The sequence below is a fragment of the Dunckerocampus dactyliophorus genome, chromosome 9, assembly GCF_027744805.1.
Source record: "Dunckerocampus dactyliophorus isolate RoL2022-P2 chromosome 9, RoL_Ddac_1.1, whole genome shotgun sequence".
Taxonomy (NCBI): Eukaryota; Metazoa; Chordata; class Actinopteri; order Syngnathiformes; family Syngnathidae; genus Dunckerocampus; species Dunckerocampus dactyliophorus.
In genome coordinates, this window is record NC_072827.1 from 18402510 (window position 1) to 18423467 (window position 20958).

At 42.0% G+C, this 20958-nt stretch overlaps 1 protein-coding gene across 3 annotated transcripts; it reads right to left on the reverse strand.

Moving 5' to 3' along the window:
• Positions 1 to 1331: 1331 nt before the first annotated feature.
• pde1a (phosphodiesterase 1A, calmodulin-dependent) lies at positions 1332 to 20925 on the reverse strand. 3 transcript variants are annotated; one of them, XM_054786030.1, is made up of 18 exons: positions 20738 to 20925; positions 15670 to 15793; positions 11988 to 12014; positions 9945 to 10058; positions 9685 to 9867; positions 9154 to 9220; positions 8461 to 8577; positions 8217 to 8357; positions 7999 to 8099; positions 7786 to 7911; positions 7605 to 7706; positions 7377 to 7497; positions 5114 to 5195; positions 4158 to 4278; positions 3655 to 3839; positions 3476 to 3577; positions 2641 to 3402; positions 1332 to 2522 (listed from the first exon to the last, which is right to left on the reverse strand). In XM_054786030.1, the coding sequence occupies exons 1-17, from the start codon at positions 20829 to 20831 to the stop codon at positions 3350 to 3352; spliced, it is 1860 nt and encodes a 619-aa protein (XP_054642005.1). In that variant the 5' UTR covers positions 20832 to 20925; the 3' UTR covers positions 1332 to 2522; positions 2641 to 3349. The 3 variants fall into 3 exon arrangements, with proteins under 3 accessions (XP_054642005.1, XP_054642003.1, XP_054642004.1); XM_054786028.1 differs by lacking the exons at positions 15670 to 15793; positions 20738 to 20925 and adding an exon at positions 13860 to 15374 and having other exon boundaries at positions 1334 to 2522; XM_054786029.1 differs by lacking the exons at positions 1332 to 2522; positions 2641 to 3402; positions 3476 to 3577; ... (1 more) ...; positions 15670 to 15793; positions 20738 to 20925 and adding an exon at positions 13860 to 15381 and having other exon boundaries at positions 3696 to 3839.
• Between the last annotated feature and the right edge of the window lie 33 nt (positions 20926 to 20958).

Below are 20958 nucleotides of genomic sequence, written 5' to 3' on the forward strand. Positions count from 1 at the left end.
TATACTTTTCTATGCATTTTGGCCTTTCATCTCACACACAAACACACGCACACACACACTGTGAAGTCAGTGAAAACATCTGGAGTCCTCTTCTTTGTACGGAGTCACACTGTGTTGTTGTTGTCTCCTTTGTCCACTTTCTGGTTTTGGTTTACATTTAAGTTTACTTTATACTTTAGTTAACTTTATATTTAATTCATATACGTTTGGGCTGAATCTCAATTATACCCCTTGCCCTTAATCTTATCCCTTACTCGTAGGTTTTGTCCGTTAACAAGAATAAAGCGGTGTCCCAATTCTCCTTAAATCGAGGGCTATGGGCTAAGTGCTAAGGGGTGTACAGCCCTCGAAACCAAGTGTGGTCGGGGACCAGACTTGAAATGAAGGGGTAGGCGGAGCTACAACACACGTTGACAAGACGGCAGAGCGGAGACCGAAAGAAGCATATAAATGTAAGCAAGGAAGCCTATAATTACTGATTTTCACAGTGACGTCGGTCATGTTTTATTAGATATTCAATCATTTGCTACTCCACGTACAGCAAATAGTCGCAGTAAACATTTGAATTGTTGGTTGTCGGTAGTTAGAACTAGTCAGCTAACTCCGATATCTAACTTCACCGCAATCTACTGCATTTCATGAATGATTAGATAGTGACCACATTAGCCTGTTAATTGTAAACTGTATTTTAAAATCGCTTGCTAGCGAGGGGAATATGCATTACTGAACTGTACTGTGACGTTTGCGTTTTATATTAGCTGTCTAATCACTCGTGAAACGCAACACATCGTAAGTCTGTTTGCTGTGAATCATAGCGACCCTAGTCCACCAACCATTCCCATGGTGAGATATGTTTATTATATTCAGCATACAGTATCGATTGTCAGGAAGTAAGCTGAATAAAACATGTAAACGACATGGCCATATGTGGACAGCACACCACATTATCAAACTTTCTTAAACTTTTGGAATCTAACACTGTCCTATCTATTTTTTAACCATTACTCTATATTTGTTTTCAGCACGCTATTACTATACTACTATTACTATTATGATTGTATTTACAATGAGTTAATACGGTAGTTGTACCCCATCAATCATGCATATGTGTCATTCCTGCAGGAGATGCTGAGCCAACTGAAGTCAGGCCTCTGCTACACCACACAGAACTACAGGACCGCTCAAAAGCTGCAATCCCACTATGGAAAAGTCAAATGCAACAAAACAGGGAGGTTTTTAAACCTTGAAATGATGCTTGATAAGGTTTATACATCTGTTTGTTATATTGTTATTTCTATTATGTATTATGTATTTTTGAAACATTTTCTATCTTTATCATTGTTGTTACAGTGCTGGTTGTCAGCTGTTATTTATTGGAGATTGTTTTTTTTTGCAATAAATGTCACAGTTTGCAAAAATGTGCGCCTTTTATTTTTAAAAAAAAGGTGTTGTGAGGTAGGCTATATAACAGTGAAATAATGTAGGTAGACATGTATGCACCTTACGTTATGATTGGAAACATTTATTATGGACAATTGAATTATCTCATCTCCCTATGTGACAGCCAACAATCGGTGAAGGGGGATGATGTAATGAGAATCAAGTGGTGTCCCAGTGGCTTCTTCCCCTCGGCCCTCGGTTTTAAGGGGTAGGGGAAGGGGGAAGGGCTAAGGGGTACAATTGTAATTCAGCCTTAATATCCACTATTGCTTCGGCATGCACTTGACAGTCATTTACAAGTGTGTGTGGGTGTGCGTGGGTGTGTGTGAATGTTGGAAATTATGTTTACAATCTAATGATGTGTATGCGAAGCATTTCAGATCAAGCTTTTTGACCTATATTTGACTGTTTTGTGAATGGAATTCTGCAAATTGAATGTAAGTATTGTTAAACTGTTCACAAATAGGTTTGTTAATCCTTTTTTGCCTAAAATCTTTGTCCTGCGTTTTATTTTGATTACAATTAAAGGCAAAATTACAAATTAATTCAATTAACTTGAAAGATTATTGGTATTGGTATAGGCAACACTGGCCCTATATTTGCAATTTTCCGTACCAAAATTTGCAGTATCGCCCATCCCTATTTTCCAAATCGACTTTTGACTTCCTTTGAGGCTTATGTCAGGATGGGTCATCTCTGATTGGTGGGGAATGAGTCAGGAGGAGAAGTCAAACAAGCTGTTAATTGGCTGCAATCAGTAACGACTGCTGTGTCTCCCAACAGAGTCATCAGTGCATATGTAAACACAAAGGGATACTTTGGAACTACAAAAAACTATCTTAAATCACGTCTATTCTCAATATTGTATTGAAGTACTGAACAGCAGTGGGGGAGCCAGAAATTTTTCATTGGGGTGGCCAAGGTGACACCATTACTAACACAGGGGTGGCAATAATTTGATACCTGAAATGTGTAGATGGCCAGTGGGGTGGCCGCAGAGTGACCAGGTGTGGCCCACGACGTGGCTCCGCCACTGCTGTACAGTATTTGATCGTGGTGGGCTCATGTACGTCTAGCGCTCTCTGGTGGTAGTACACAGTTGCACAAGCATAATAAGCATACTGTACCGTTAAATGAATGCAACTGTGAGACTGTCAATCAAAAGTCAACATTGTCTTTGTAAAGGCAGAGGTCGTGTACCTAATGACGTGGCCGGCTCAAGGGGGTGTTATATGCTCGTCGGAAGACTTCATCCTGTGCAACCTTTGACTGGAAGAGTGACCAGCAAGAGACGTGGCTGGGACAAGTGGAAAATGTTTAATACAAGTTTACATAAGCTAGCTGTACAGTGTACACGCTCACACACACACACACACACACACACACACACACACACACAAAGTGCACAATACCTACAGCACACGTCGCATGAACAGACAGTGCTCAGAAGAATGTCCGTGATGGAGGCCCTGCCCCTTCGTGAGCTGAACAATTTGAGGGTGATGCCATGGTGATGGTTGATCTTTATTGACAGCCAGAAGAAGCAACAATGATGAGCATAAAAACACCAAAGGCTGCGTGAGAAGAGCGGTGGTCCACAGCATTGATGCATGCCGGGACATGCAGGCTTGATAGCTTCTAGATTCAACTAAAGTGTTCTACATGTGGAGTCTCCCCGCCTCTAATGAGACAAACGACACGGGTACTTCCTATCAGCTCCATAGCTCCTCCCCACTATGTTTGGACAATGAAGCTGCAAGGAAGCGCATGATGCCTTCATGGTCACTAGCAAACAAAAGTTCTGGAGGCCTCCTGGAGGGCACTTGAGGCTCCCTGGGATCCGCTCAGTCACTGCGCTTCCCTCGCCATGACGACGGTTTCCCCCCAAACACTTCACAGTGGATGTCCATCAGGTGTTTTCAGGCACTTTGTCGTCTTCCTGCTCCTCTCCTGGCCCCGCCCCTGCAAGCGTCACCATAGCAAAAGGTCAGCGCACAGACAGCTCAGCGAGTGTGCACACGTGACCCGTTCTCACCATTCCAAGTGGAGTGGTCTGTGGGTTCGAGGTCAGCCAAGCTCTGTGGTTGGTTCTTAGATTCCGCCCTCTCCTGCTCCTCTTGCTCCTTATTGGCCAACTCTGGTCACACACACAAACACACTGAGCAGCCACGTTACATCACGATGTAGTACACATGTACGCACGTGCACGCCTACCGTCCACAGAGAGTTCTTTCCATCGCTCCTTGTTGCTGGTGATGACACCAGACAGGTGTGTCCTTAGGGCCGGCAGGTCGATAGCGGTCAAGGAGAAGTCCAGCTGTCCGTCATCACTGCTGCCATGGCGACCACTGTTATGTCGTTGGACAGACTCCACAGTGACAGAGCCACTTCCTGTTAGGCTGGAGGATGAGTGACATCACTGGAATGTGCTCGGCATCCAGCTAAAAGCCAGAGCTGTCAACTTGATGTCCACCGCTACACTTACGGCGTCAAGGAGTGAGGTTTACCAACGTGTTTTCGCACAGCTGCGCCAGCTGGCATCCGTTACACTAACTAACACGCTGTCACAGCTAATCAATATCTCTTCAGTACAACTTTGCATTTATTAAAGTGGATAACAGTCAGACTCCCTTGCACCTTGGAAGTATCTGTTCATCACACAAATGAATGACGACAGGATTTGATTGTTGGAATGTTAAGAGGACTGGTTCTGATACCTGGACCGCCTGTTTCCTGTCTCCCGGGCATTCCTTTCCTCGTCTATCAGAGGACCAATGACCTTCTCCGTCATGTCCACAAGAACACTGAATGTCGGCTCCACGATGAAGTCAATGAAACCTGACGAAGAAGCAGAGAGACAGGAAGTGACATTTTACGTATGTGGACAAAAGTATATGGACACACGAATGAGTGAATCAATGAATGTGAGGTTGGGCTAGAGTCCTGAGTTGCTCCTGAATCTTCATTCTTCATCTTAGCAAGGCATTGTGTCCTGCCAGCATCATAGTGATGTCATAAGAACTCATTAGACTTATTTTAATAGCTTGGCTCTTTTTTTGGGGTTGTCTTTTATAATATATATATACATTACATATACATATAGATATATATATATAATTATAATTATTTCTATAATGTTAATTTTTCGTATTTATTTATATTTTTCATATATTCATTATTGATATTTCTATATTGTATTTGATTTATTTATTTTTTTGTCATTTCATAAATTGTGCCATTTATATATTTTTACATTAATATATGTATTTTATATATTTTTTCTTTCTAATATTTTAAAATTAATATAATTATTTTGAATTTTTGTTATATTTTAATATTAGTATTTATTTATTGTAATTAAAAAAAAATTGAAATTTTTCACATGGATTTATTTATTTACTTTAGTTTATTAATTAATGTAACCTTTTTTATTCATTCTATTTGTAATGTTATTTATTTTATTCATTTATTTTTGTAATTTATAATTTTTTATAAGTGCAATATGTATTCATTTTTAAATTTTTTTGTAAATCTTTTATTTATTATTTTTTATTGAAATTATTTTAAATTAATTGAATGAATAATGCTGAATTAATTACTTCTTATATTAATAATTATTTATTTAATTATTACTATTTTAATAGTTTTTAAAATTACTATTATTGGTTCTTACCAATCTGCGATTGTGCTATCATGGTGGCCTTGCGATCACAGAGAGGTGAAAAAGGAAGTCCGAGTTCACCTTCTTTGTCTCCCTAAAAAACACACCACGCAACATGTCAGTCAACATGTCATATATATAAAGTAGTTTTAATGAGTATAAAATAAGAACATGGAAGTTATCAATCAAAATAATAATCAGCAAATGAATGTATTTTAAACTAAAAATGAATCAAATCTTTCCAAAAAATAACATAAATCAAGGCACAAGAACTTACTTTCGAACAATTTTATTCAAGAAAAAGAAATGTGATGTGACACATATCGGAATCAGAAATTGAGAGCTGGACAATATCACCTTATCGGTTATCTGCAAAAAAGCCGATATCGGCTGGGCTAGCCGGCCAGTTGGCTGGCACTAGCTAGCTAGTAGCGTTTCTACGGCGAAGTTTGGAACGTCTTTGGATTAATCTCAAGAAGGGTGCAGAACTTGACCAGCCAGACCAACAGAGGCAGGTATGGTAACTTTTCTGCTTTGTAACTTGATTACTTTGAAATGTTGCTCCTGGAGTGTGCTCATTATGGTCAGTCTGAATGATTACCATTGTTTTGACATTTTGAGTATGGGATTGTTTACTTTTCAAGCTAAAACAGCATTGTCACATGTACTCATGTGACAAATACTTATATTTACTTATCTCTGCTTGGAAGAGATGTTTCATTATTTAAGGGGCTTTGCACCATGTAGATATTTTGTATTATTAATTGGACTGAAGGTTAAGACTTGTGTTTTTTCATTGGTATATTTTATATAGATAGATAGATAAATTGATGTTTGTTGTCATTGCACACAGTATACCAAACTTAGTTTGGTGGCTCCACTTCCATTTCTAGAAACATTAAGACATGTTTTAACTTAAAAGTTCCAAATCCAAATGTAAGCGGTATAACTAGAAAATCACTTGGAGAGCGCAGATCTGCGCCAAGCGCCATAGTTCCCCCCATATAGTGATTTACACCATAATTATTAGTCCTACATTTATTATATCTATGTATTTAGATTGCTAATGTTAGCATGCTAGCAGTGCTAACATGCTAACACCTGGCATAATAGTGGTAAGTGTTTATATAAGTGTCTAGCTAAGAAAATGGATAGAAATGCTACTGGGCTAATGTTAGCATTCTATCAATGATAACATGCTTACGTTAGCATAATAGTGCTAAGTGTTTATATAAGTGTCTAGCTATGAAAATGGCTAAAAATGCTAGTATGCTAACGTTAGCATGCTAGCAATGCTAATATGCTAACGTTAACATGCTAACACCTAGCATGATAGCGCAATGTACCGGGAAGGCAAAATGTCCCGAATGAGTTGAGAATTTTAACTTTGAAACGGTCTGAATCGGTTGAGAAATGTGGAAGTAGTTACAACTCTTTAGATCAAAGGCATTTTGCATTTCAAAAAATGGGAATGTCAAGAAAAGTGGGCATTCTTGGAATGTGGAAAATGGCATGAATGTCCATAATTAGTTGAATGCGTTGATGTTGGAACGGTCTGAATCGTTTGAGAAATGTCGAATTAGCTAGAACTGTTTAGATCAAAGGCATTTTGCGTTCTAGAAGAAAAAATGTGGGATTTTTTGTGCTGTGGCTAATAGCATGAATGTCCTGACTTTGTTGAATACGTTGATGTTGGAATGAGGTCAAATTGATTGAGAAATGTGGAAGGAGTAGTAGGTAATAGCATTTCTACGGAAAAGTAGCTTCTCCTCATTAGGGTCGCGGGGGCATGCTGGAACCAATCCCAGCCGACAGGCGGGGTACACCCTGCCAGCCAATGGCAGGGCACATATAGACAAACAACCATTCACACTCACATTCACACCTATGGACAATTTAGAGTCGCCAATTAACCTAACATGCATGTTTTTGAAATGTGGGAGGAAACCGGAGTACACGGAGAAAACTCACGCACGTACAGGGAGAACATGCAAACTCCACACAGAAATGCCCAATGGAGAATCGAACCCAGGTCTTCCCAATCACAGACTGTGACTGTGTGGCCAACATGCTAACCACTAGACCACCGTGCGGCCCACATCATCAAACATTAACCGTAGAATTGAATCGAATCGTATCGAATCGTTCTGTTTTTAAAATATATCATTTTGAATCGTGTATCTAGATTCAAATCTAATCGTCTTTGACAATGAGATTTACATCCCTAGTGTGCATGTGCATGTGTGTGTGTGTGTGTGGAAGTGTGTGTGTGCACCTGTCTGAAGAATTCCTCCATCAGGCTGTGTGTCCAGCGGAAGTGCAGCGGCCACGCTTTGGCGGGATGACTGATGTCGGCGGCGTGAAGCATCAGAGATAAAACCTTCACTTTGTCCATACTGCAGAGACATCACATGGTCACCAGAACATCTGAGTCTTACACTGAAGGCGTCACTGACGCTGTAAGCTAGGGAAAGCTTGGCACGAGGGTTCAAGGTTCACTGACCCATGTGACTGTGTCAGGGTGTTCCTCATGGTCTTAATCTGCTGGAAGTGACACGACATGTCAGTGGACATCACCATCTCAATGACAAGCGCCCTCAGCTCCCTGTGGGACCACAACAACATGACAGCCTATTAACGCCGTCTGTGTGTGTGAGCATGCACGTGCAGGTGCGTGAGTGCACCTCCAGTCGTCCTTGTTCAGGTTGACCAGGATGTTGGTGTCCTCCTCCGCCATCAGCCTGTAGGCGGCGCTCACGTGGTGGTTCTCCAGCACCGACCTGTCATTGTAAAAGATGGCCACCTCCGACCTGGCACGTGCACAGCGCACAAGGTCAAAGTGCGCGACACTGCGCACGTGACAGGGTACAAACTTTGGAGGATTTTTGGGGGTCTACCTCGTGTGGATGTGGAAGTTGTTGGTTGTTCCCGTGTGTTCAAAGTCATGAATGGCCGCCGCAAACACCATCGCTAGAATCTCCAACTCACTCAGCCAGTGCTGCGCTCACACACACACACACACACACACACACACACACGTTCACACTGTAGGTTAGCGCTGCTAGTGGAGTCACCCCCTCAGAGTTCATGTAGGAGCATCCTTCTGTAAAGGTACCATGAGTCCAGTGTGTAGCATCAGGAAGTGTGCTGTCTGGGTGACGTCGGCGGCGTGGACCAGGTTGTGGTAAGGGTTTTTGTGTTTACTGTAGCCATTCTCCAAAGCCTCCACGAACTGCACCAGAGCCGGGACCGGGATCTGGACACAGGACAGACTTTGGCTAGAACTGGTCCTGACTACTGTTACGACACACACACACACACAATGTGTGGATGCTCCAACAACATGAAGATGTGTGTACCCTGAACCTGGTGATGAGGTCATAGCGGGTCAGCAGCTCGTAGACCAGGAACTTGAGGGCGTGGTCCCCAGTGGCCTCATGTAGGGAAAACACATCAAAGGACCACTGATCCACGTCCTGAAAGAATTACAATAAGAAGACTCACTGTTGCTCCTCCTGGAGGACGGCAGGGGCATCATTCACATTAAACAGCAGCATTAAATGTAAGACTCATTTGATTTACACAAACAATGCACATTTCCATAATTGTGTAATCAAATCATCCGAAAATTGAATGAGAAATGGGAAAAATACAATTATGAAACAAGGTTTATCCTAACGGTATGTAGCAACATATGTCTTATAAAAACAAAAAACAGCATTTAAGATGTGGTATTTAATTATATTTCAGTATTTCAGAATGGTACTTTTTTTTTTATTTTACACTTCTAATTACTTTCAGGGAATTTCCCAGTCAAAATAGTCAAATGAGGACATTTAAAATTAATATCATGTGTTTTGCATGGCACAAAAGGACATTAAAAGTTGTTTATATAAATATATATATATATATATATATATATATATACGGTATATATTTGGGATTCCCAAAATGATGCCGTTTTTAATGAAGGTTCAGCGGGAGAGACACATGATGATGTCACTCCCTCTTGATTCAGCTGCAGCAATAAAACTTTTTTTTTTTTTATATACCTTCAGAGCTGTCAGAGCCGTGGGTGGGTACGTGAGTCCAGCCATGTTGGAAGTCCGTCTGTACATCCTGTCTCACACACACACACACACAGACAGATAAAAATATCGTGAGCACACAGCCTCCCTTCCCTTCCGCCTCCACACTTTGCGAGCGGGATGGATTGTCAGTCCCCATGGTAACGGCCATCCAAACACAGTGCGGCTGATCATTTTTGATTTCACGCGTCGTTAAGCCGCTGCAGATGAAGCGATACCTCGCTGTCAACGGCGACTAATTTGAGCTCTAATGACAGCGGACCTCACCATGACCATCATGCTCCACAGTGTGTCTAGAGAATGTCATCATTATGCTGCGCCTTCGTCCTCACTATCAGGTCCGGCGGATGACATCAATTGGTTTTGTTTTTCGTCGCCTCACACATTCTAATTGGGCTTTTATGTGTATTGGAGAGAAAGTTGTCCAATGGGATACATTGTGGTGGTCTATTAACACAATAAACCGCTTGAAGCATGACCCTTGAAGAACCCCACCTCTCCACAAATATTCCTGCTTGCACGGCGTGGACGATGCTCCGGAATCTGGGCTTCTCCTCAGGGCGACGCTTGGCCACGCCCATCTTTCTGCTGAAGGTGCACGCCAGCCAATCACGCACCTCGCTGGGCACCGACTCGGCCTGCAGGTCGCTGAGCTCATCTTCAGGATCCAGAAGACGTCTGCACAGAACCGCAGCACAGTTAGTCTTTTTTTTTTTTTTTATCCACACGTCCCAACCACCCGTGTCCCGTCTTACTTGGTCTCATCCGTGTAGACTGCGTCCAACATTGAGACCGCCAGCTGCAAGTTGCAACGCAGCTCCTGAAGGTCCACTACACCGTGGTCCATTTGGTCCAGAACCGCTTTGAGCCTGACCACACAGACAGTCAATAAAGAACCGTAAGTGCTTTGTTACCTCCACCAAGGACACATTAATATTGTTGGGCCTTGGTGGAGGTCAGCCTACAGGGTGTCTACAGGGTGTCCCTAAAGACACAGGCAAAAATGCATATATTACACAATTTTTAAACATTCAAAATGTTAAATTAATATGACATTAATACATAATATGACATAAATAAATATGTTCTTATTTTTTTATAATTTACTATATTTTAATTTATATATTTTTGTTTTTATCCATTTATTTTCTAAATGATTTCATTGCAGTTACTTTTGTAACAAATTATTTTAATTTCTAATGCATTTATTCTTGTTTTTTGTGTGTCTTTTATTTTAGATTTTCTGTCCAGACTTTAGGGACACACTGTAGCTTGGGAAATAGCGACACGTCAATGCAAGCTTTTGTCAAATCAGGTGCAACCAGGAAGTGATAGTGGGGGTTGGTGACCCCCACACCATAATGGGGGTTGGCTAGAAGATTCCAGGGGATGTGTCCTAAAAAGGACTACTGCAGGGATGGCCTTGAGACTTTAGCACAGGGGTCGGGAACCTTTTTGGCTCAGAGAGTCATGAAAGCCACATTTCCATGAGAGCCATATCATATTTTTAACAGTGAATACAAATAAAAGAGTACATTTTTAAGCAAGACCAACAATTTTAGAATATAAAACGTCTCTGAATTGGATGGATTAAAATGCAAAAGAAAGTTAGAAAGAAAGTTGACTATATTTTGAACGTTATTTTGAACACTGTGACTTTTGTGATGTTTTACTTTAAATATCAATGAAAAAAAATTGCTATTTCTTTTTATAATATTATGATTTTATTCCCACAATATTTAAAATTTATTCCCATAACATAACTTTTTCCCCCAACTTAATATTCTACAAATTACAACTTTATTTATTTATTTTTTTTTGTTTCTCATAATATTCCGACTTAAAAAAACAAAAAACAAAACACTATGCTACTAAAATGACATTATTTTTACTTATAATACTACAAGTTTACGTAAAATTGTGGCTTTTTTGTCTTAATATTTTGACTTTCTACTTGTAAAATTATAGCATTTTTTTTCCAATCTGCTGTTGTTTTTTTCCCCCCAAAATTTCAACTTTCTTGTAAAGTCTCTTCTCGTAATTATGACTTCATTCCCGTAATATTTTGACTTTATTCTCGTAACATCATAACCTTTTCCGCAACTTAATTTTCCAAAAATGACAACTTCATGTATTGTTTTGTTTGTTTCTCATAATATTACCACTAAAGAAATGTTATCATGTCAGGTCATGATATGATGCGGTCATTAAAAGACCCACATCTGGCTCACGAGCCACAGGTTCCCTACGTCTGCGTCAGCATGATGATGTGGCAAAGTGGTGGTCATGCTTAGGCTCGCCCCGCCTCCACAGCGCCACCTGCAGGTCATCAGGCTACATTTTGTTTTTCTCTCTTTAGAGGCGCTCATCAGTCTGCTGTCAGACTGTCTAATAGCCATCGGGAGGTCACATTTTGCACCCTCACAGCTCTGACGTGACACGCCAGACATGTTTGTCCAGATGGTGGCACTGCCAGTCAGCAGAAACCTGAACGTGAAGCTCTAACAATGTTCTCATGGCACCTTCGTCAATCACAACCGGTTGAGTTAATATAAATATTTAAAATATAACAATAAGAATTATTTGAAATTAAAAACAAATAAATAAATAATGTGAAGTTAAAGGTCCTTAAATTGCCTTTTTTTCAAAGAAAAAAAGATTTTCATGAATTGTTTCGGTCTTAGGATAGAGTATGTTTTAGTTTCCACGGTAACAGCAGGAAGCACAGAGAGACATTTTTTAAGTTATAGAAATTGTGACTCGTAGACTGTGTGTGTGCGTGTGCGTGCGTGTCTTACCTCTGTGATGTGGTTTTATATTTCTGCCTGTAAAAAAAACACACACATTTATGAACATGTGCCCAATATGCTTTGGTATTGTGTTGTGTACAAGTACACGCAAATGTTCACAATTGCAGGGCCTGCACACCCACACGTGCACTCTTGTGAGGGCTATACACTTCCACATACATGTTTGTAGGAGGGTTACAAGCATGTTTGTAAGACCTGCATGCCTACACATGCACAGTGAAAGGAGCTACACACCCACACATGTGTCTTTAGAGCCTACATGACCTTCACACTCATGCATGGAGGAGAAAGACATGCTGGAGACGCAAGTTTTCTCTCACTTTGTCTTTCAAATCACATGAGAGCACAAAGAGGACAGAGTGACACGTCGTCTTGTCGGCGCAAACGAAAAAAGACTTTGATGAGAAATAAAAAGCGTCTCCATCTTTGTTTGCTGCATTGAAGGCGCTTGTGTGTGGTTGCCATGGAAACTGGCCAGAGATGTACACAAATATGTGCTCCTCCACACAGGATGAACCTGTTGGTTTCGTCATGTAATCTCATTCACAGCCAGGAGCTACACACACACACACACACACACACACACACACACAATTCCAGGAACGCAAGGCCCAGCTGAGCAGAAAACAAATACAAGCTGCTTCTTCTTTGTGCTCCTGTCAGTCACATGACTATATCACCTGTCATGTTGTCATTTAGCCCCACCCGAATGTTACCACAACAACAAATCAGCTTCCCCCCCTCTCCTCTGTCCTTTCAGCCTGAAATAATGACTCAATTCTTTCCTGTTCAGTACTCCATGCTTCATGCATTGTGACATCCTGATCTGCTGCTCCTGATCACCATGCACACATTGACGGCCATCTTGGACTCTCCTGATTGCCTTTTAGCATCCCTTGTGTCTTTTTGGAGGTTGTCTGACTGTCTGGTTTCCCTCCTGGGATGAAATCATCTGTCCATTGATAGATAGAACAAATCCAGCAGGCACGATGATTCTATTTTAGAAAGCAGCGTTGTTGTCGTACGAGGACTTCTGCTGCAGATAGCAGAAGTGAGAGACGTTTGGAGTGAATGTGTCTCCCTCACTGTTTGTTTGTCACACATTTAACTTGCCAATGTGTGTGTGTGTGTGTGAAGATTTGGCAACATGATGCACTTTTATTTTAGCAAACTCATCTCGGGGAGCTGCTGCTGAATCCTGGTTTGTTTAATGTCTACGTAGTCGTCCTGTCCTCACGGAGATGACTTCCACCAAGGCCCAGCGGTGCCAACGCTTCCTTGTTTGAGAACATGCATGCACAGTGGCGGACTAGAAAATACAGACCTCTACTTCTACTACTCTGACAAGTGAATGCAGTTGTGTCATGCAATGATTGTCCAGAACTTCAGCAGAACCCCGTACGGTATCTGTGCACATGATGGAGTCGCCAATGAGGTCACTTCTTCAAACAATGAACTTGACACTAAATGGAAGAAAAAAGTTGACTTGAACAACTTTCAAGTCCAAAAAGTTGTGCCGGTCACTAAAGTGGACCAACAGGACTCTCGTCCTGTAGGCCACCTCTGGCAGTCTTCACTGACTGACCGCTGCTTGGCAACGCTGTGATGTTGCCGCGGCAACCATGCAGCACCAACGGGTGTTGTTGTTGTTTCACATGCATGGATAATGTTGTTAGTGCACATGACAGACAGCCGCTAAATAACACACACATAAACATAAAAAAGCACTTTTTTTTTGTCCTACATCGCCACGGCGACCGGCGTGCTCATTATCAGTGGAGTCATGACATCATTATCAGCGCAACATGACATCATCAATATGACATCATCATCCAGCTTCACTACTTCCTGTTTACTTACATTCCTCTCAGGCGATTCAGCACCTGACTGTTGTGGTTCTGATCCAAAACATCCACAAAGTCCTGCATCTCCTCCTGCTCCTCATCCCACCCCTGATGCATCTCCTTTGCTTTCGCCTCCTCCTGCTGCGCCTGGAATTGCACCGCCTCCATTTGTTGCTCCTCTTCAAGCTGCACCTTCTCCTTATCATTCGCCTGCTCCTCCTGCTGCATCTGATTCACCTCCTCTTTTTCCTGTTGTTGCAACTCCTCGTCTTGCAGCACCTCCTCCAATTCTTGCTCTTCCTCTTGCTGAACCTCCTTCTCCGCATCCAGCTGCTGTACGTCTTCATTCTCCTCTTGAACTACCGCTTTAATTTGTTGTGCTTTTTCCTGCTTCACCTCCTCCTCCTCCTCTTCCCCTTGCTGCTGGTCATTTAGCTGCACCTCCTCAGTGGGATTTTCCCGCTCAAACTTGCCAATATGCTGCACTTCCTCTTCCTCCTCCTCCCACCCTTGCTGCACTTCCCTTTCCTCCACCTCTTCCTCCTGCTGCACCTTGTCTTCCCCCGCTAAAAGTACCTCATCATATCTTTGTGCCTCCTCCATTTCTTGCTCTTCCTCCAGATGCACCTCCTTCTCCACCTCCTCCATTTCTTGCTCTTCCTCCTGCTGCTGCACCTCCTCCTCCTTTTGGAGCACCTCCTTCATATGTTGCTCTTCTTCCTGCTGCACCTCCTCCTCCTCTTGCACCTCTTCAGTTGGATCCTCTTTCTCCATCTCGACAATCTGCTGCACCTCCTCCTGTTGCACCACCTCACCTTCTTGCTCCATTTGTTGCGTCTCCTTCTGTTCTTCCAGCTGTTGCACCTCCTGCTGCTCCCCCTCCTCAGTTTGATCCTCCTCCTGTTGCAAGTCCTCCCCCTCCTCTTGCACCTCCTGCCTTTCTGATTCCTCAGTTTCCTGCTCCTCCCGCTCCACCTCCTCCGTCCACTGCATCTCGTCCTCCTGCATATCCTCCTCAAGTTTCACCTCATCTTCCAAGTGTGTCTCCCGTTCCTCCTCCTCCTCCTGCAGCGCCTCCTCCGGGGACAGCGGTAACTCCTGCACCTCCACGTTCATGTCAGTGTAGAGGAGGAGGAGAAGGAGGTGAGTTGTTGTCGGCCAGCTGTCAGACTGCCAACATGGATGCCAATCGGTGTTGGGAAAAGACGGAAGTTCATCCAACTTGCCGTGACGTCAGCGAGCAGCCGACCAGGAACGCCACGGATCTCTGATCTGCTTTGATGGCGGAAGCGAGGGGTCAAAGTTGACAGGTCCAAGCGGGGGAAAGGACAGCGCCTAGCAGAGGATGAAGGATTGTCTACGGACGTCCTGCTCGGCTCAGCGCTCCGACACTGCCGCTGAACGATGCGGCTCCTCATCCCAGAGAATCGCCGTGGCAACGCAGGAAGGAAGTGAAGACGAGAGAGAGACGAGAGAGAGAGAGGACGAGGCGAGAGCAGAGAACATTACACAGCGTTGCCATGGTAACGACAAAGCTGTTGCTAAGTGTGATGGAATCCTGCACACAGACCTCCTCCACCCCCTCCTCCTTTAGTCCCACCCTTGCCCTCCTTCATGTCTCCACCTTATTCCATTACCCCATCATCTTCATCAACATCAAGCAGGAGGAGGTGGAGGTCCCGCAAGTGGAGGAGACAAAAGAGGCTGCTGTCCTCCCTCTCGCCACCCGCCCCCATCACCGTGACAACATGAACGTTATGATGCAATCCAGTCACATTAAAGTTGAGCAAAGAGTCTTTTTGCTTCTTTAAAAAAAGATTCCCCACCTTGTCTTGAGGTTCTTCCCTGCAATCTGATTGGTCGACTCACAGACACGCCTCCTCATGCTGCATTTGCTCCTGATGGGGCGCTGCATTGTGCCCTCTGCTGTGATTGGTTGTAGCAGGACACCTGAGCAGCACAAAATCAGATTGCAAACTTGTGAGAAGCAACTTCAAGGTTCGGTTTAGTTTAGTCTATACAGTAGATCCCCGCTATCGGGGGCTACGGGGGGGGGGGGTCCTACATTATAGCGGTCTAATTTATCTTATTTATTATTTATAAGACATGAATAACATCAAATTAAAAGCACAAAAATGAATGCCGACCCACTTGGAGTTTTTCCAGAGAGATTTTTACATCGCTGTTTGACTTGTGTGGTAAAAGGCAGTGTGCTAGCATGAATTAACTTAAGACAAATGTGCACATTAGCACTCAATAAGTCATCAAAACTTACCTTTATGCATTCCCACATAGTATCAGCATTTGAGACCACATATGAGGTGAAAGAAAAAAGGTAAAAATACAGTAGAAAGTACAGAGGGAAAGTTAGCACAGGCACAACGGACATGCGCCAAGACAGACGGATGTAACAAAGAGAATCCGGCCACTTTTCAAAATAAAACATCAAAAAAATTGGTTGGGGATGACTGCTCTAAACCCTATAGTACACCCCTCACAGTTGTGAAACACATTTTCTATTTTACACATGAAGAAACAGTTACAGGCATATTACAAATCACGCAGTTACACAACATCGCATCTTGTCAAAGTATCTTCCTGCTGGAAAATGACAGTGCCCTCTGCTGGATTCATAGTTGCAGCACTCTTTTTCCTGTGCACATACTGTAGCACCATCAAACCACTCTATTTAGGCTACCATCAAAAAGAAACTAATCACAGCAATCCCTCGCCACTTCATACTTTGAAATTCGCGGCTTCAGTTTTTCAAAAATATAGTATATTAATGACCGCTGTTTCGTGGTTGAAGACAGCCAACTATTAATGATTAGTACTATTAGTTAAATATGCATATTTAAGGGCTCATGACACCAAAACACGTGTTAATCTTGTTCGTGAAAAATAACATTAAAAAGAATAATTCCTATGTTGGATGTGTGTTGAATGTTGAAATATTTATTCTTTTTTTTAAATTATTTTTGTCACTTCTACCGAGTCTAGAGGAGGCGGAGCAAGTGACGGAAAGCCCCACTCAGAACTTCTCCTTCACTACAACGCATTCCCTGATATTAGGTTCCAGTTCTCAGTGAATTTCTGTTGTTTGTTATATGTTTTTCTATATTACGCCCGCTCCTTGTGTTGAAGGCTTTTGCTGAAACACAGCAGAAAAGACGGAGTAAGCTTGGCCACATTTCTAAAAGACACCATTCGCCTCGTCATCCGCAAACTTTGTGGGACAAATCTTTCAATATTGCCCCGCAGATGGGAATAAAAAGTCAAAAACATGACGTTCGGCCGTGGAAAAGCGTCTACATTTCTTCAATCTACATTTCTCCTGCTAATATGCTCCATGGTAGGCAGCCTAGTGCTGGCGGCTAATGCGGTGCTAATTCCTATCTGGCTTATTCTGACACGCTAGCTAGGCAGCTAATCTGTTGTAGCGTGCAACAATAAATCCAAAGGGTCGTCTTTGACTGCACGTCACTACAAATATTAGAATAATAATATGGGTTTTCATGCCAATCGTCTTCAGCGCTATGCAGTGTGCAAAGAGCACGCTGATAGCTGTAGCTATCACTGCCAGTAAAACACATCATACTCCTCACAACACAATATTAGTGAACATTAATACTGTTGTGAATATGTCACTTTCTTCACGTTCTTTCATGTCACCCGCAGGTGATGTTGTCGACATAAATTGTTAGCAAAACATGGCTTACTGTCACTCTTTCCAGCCTCTTGTCGTCAATCTGTCAGTTTCAGTCAGTAAATCCATATTTTTTCACGAGATCTATTCTAGGAATCTTAGAATAATAGCATGGGGGTTCATTCCATGGCGAAATAAGGAGCGATCACTGCTCACTGGTCTTTATTTTGCAGTGTGCATATAGCTGTCAGTGTCACTTACTGACAGTCCAAAAACATTCTTGTGGCCGTTTATTTGTGTGTGTTCCATCACACTCATCACAACACAATATCATCCATTCATTCGTTCATTTTCTATGCCGCTTGTCCTCACTAGGATCGCGGGGGTATGTTGGAGCCTATCCCAGCTGACTGGTCGCCAGCCAATCAACACAATACCAGTGAATGTTATCATTGTGTTATTATTGTGAACATGTCACTTTCTTGGCTTTCCTGTGAGTTCATGGCAGCATGTGTTTGAATTTGGTTCCCAGAACGTGTTGTGTTGTGTTGTGTTGTATCCATGACAGCAGTATTAAAACAGTAAATGATTTATTAATTGAGTACTTTCATTTTGTTATTGTTTTTTCAAACTTTTTTTGGTGTCATGAGCACTTTAAGCAAGTAGTCTGAGTGTAAAGGAGACTATGAGGTGTTATTTCATGTCCAAATGGCTCTAATAAAAAAAACTTATTTAGAAGGTCGCAAACAGGTTTGTTACACTCTAACTGCTAAAATATTTGATTTATAAATAAAGAACACTTCACGGAGTTTCTCCCACATTCCAAAAAATATAGGTTAATGTAATATTCTAAATTGTCCATAGGTGTGTGAGCGAGTGTGAATGGTTGTTTGTCTATATGCGCCCTGTGATTGGCTGGCGACCAGGCCAGGGTGTATATTAATATCACAGTCAATAATAACAGTAATAATAAGTTATAATAACAGAAGTATGCTACGGTATATCCGACACATCTTTTTGACTAAAAGCTTTATCATTTTGCTGTGGTTTATTTTACAACCAACACGCTTTGCACGGGTGATAATCAGGATATAGTTTTTTTGTTTTTTTTTTAATCATTTTTTACAAATAATTTTCCATCGATATCAAATCCAAAGTTCCATTTTCATTTATACTAACCCAAGATCATAAATATGATCATAAATATTTACACTTTTACATACAATAACCACCAAAGCCTCCTCTTTACGTGACATTATGGAGAAACATGGCTGTGAGGTAACATCAGTGCAACAAACACAATGCATGACGGGAGAGGCCGCAAAGCAAAGATCATACATAATAATGCATTAAAGCTGCAGAAATTAAAGCTGCATTAAAGCTGCAGAAATGCATAAAACTTCATAACCTAAAAAGCCAACGGATTTGAATGAAATCCGATACTAGTTTTTGTTTTTGTTCACTTATTTTGCACCACTGACTTTATTTTTCTCAAAAAAATTGTGTGTAATAAAAGGGAATCATTGTAGTGCTGTATGATGTTGATATTGATATATACTTTTAAAGTGTTCACAATTAAGTTTGTGGATAAAACATTTCTTGTTTGTCCACAATGCATGTCCTGTGTTTTATTCAGATTATAATCATGATCAACAAATGAAAGGGAAAATCATTCAATGATCAAGAAAATGTTTCATGCAGTTAAGGTATCAGTATCGTCGATACCTTCCCTGTATTGACTTGGTATTGGATTGATACCAACATTTTCAGAATCACCCACCGGTACTTCAGAAGCATGCAAGCAAACTAAAGAAGACACCAAAAAAATTAACAATACTGTAGACCCCCGCTATTTTTGGGAGTTGCTTTCCGGCACCACTCGTGGATGGATGGTGAAAACCCACCTGTAATTAAAACACCCATGAAAATGTATATTTTTGACACACAGCTTGCTCTCCCCCAAACCCCCCGCTAGCTTGGCCTTGACGTTCTCCCCATCTCACTGCCATGTTCATGTCTCGTCTTTTGCCATTTGTTCATTCGCAGCAAAGGAAGCTAACAGGCTAAATGCATGGAGGCACAATCCAGGTTGAAGCCCTATATATTCCTCGCACACTCCATAAAACACATTTGAAAAAAGAATTGAATGTGTAGGTACTCCCTGCTAATGAATGGGAATGAAAGATGCTCAAATGGAATCTGAGTCACAGTCCAGCAGGTCGTCAGGCTAAGGCCAGATTTTTTAACAAGTTGACTGTAGAAGCTAATGCTCCAGTAGCAACACACGCAGGGCACCATCGTCTTGCGTTGACGTCACAGTTAGATACGTATTACATTTTAAGCTTTATTATCAAATATTTATGAATTATTACCAACTGTCCCCCTTCACCTGAGACAGGACCCCTCACTATAGATTTTTAAGACCAATCTTAACATCTACTTGAATTCTTTTATTCTTCTTTTAACCCAGCATGAGACTCATTTTCGTTTTGTTCTATTTTATATATTTTATCTACAGTATATGCAATGCCATGTGCTTTTATTTCTGAACTACTGTATATTTTAATGTTAGTTTTGATGTTTTCTTCACGTTTTTCCTGTATTCAGCCCTTCATTCTTAACTGTGGTTATGGCTCGATAATTAAAGTTGGTATGTTATGGTGGAGTGAATGAGATGTTTTCTGCAGGTCTATTTTGGAAGATGATAATAAAAATCTTTTAAAAAGTCATTTTTTTTAAATACCAAACATAATTGAACTTGCAAATGCTGAATCACGACTACGCGGGGATCCACTGTCTGGCATAAAGCAGGCAGGCTGTGTGCGTTAAATGTGACTGTGTCGCTCCTGGTCAAACTGGAACACTGATACAATAATCATCATTTCATTGAGTGCGATGTTTGCAAAGAAATGTCATGGCAACGCTGTGATTGGCCATCCAGCCAATGGAGCGTTAATTGTCTCAGACTAATCAACACTCAAGAGACAATTACACTCTTGCATGTGGGCGGGCCCAGCTGTGTGTGTGTGTGTGTGTGTGCGTGCGTGCGTGTCTAATGTATGCAGAGGAGACAACAACATGAACACAGCCGAGGGACACTTTGTGTCTTTCCCTCGGACTTCAACTCATTCAATTTACAGAAAAGTTCTACAAAGTTCCACTGAGGTCACATGATCTAAGCCAGGAATGGAACGGCGACATTATACATGCACCGCTGGAGCTTTTAGGGAGTAAAAATGACATCTGACCTGTCCTTGCTGGCAGAGGTGGCGACCCCTGGCGTGGCATCGCTGTCATCACGACAGCCATCTTAGTGTCCAGGCTGGAGCAGAAGGACCCCATGGTCAAGCGGAGGTTCAGGTCACCTCCAGCGTGGCGATGCGCTACACAAGCACGGACATCCTGCACTCATGGCGCCCTCGGCGGTCTGAGTGCATCACAGCCTCTCAAGAGGGGGAGGAGGAGGAGG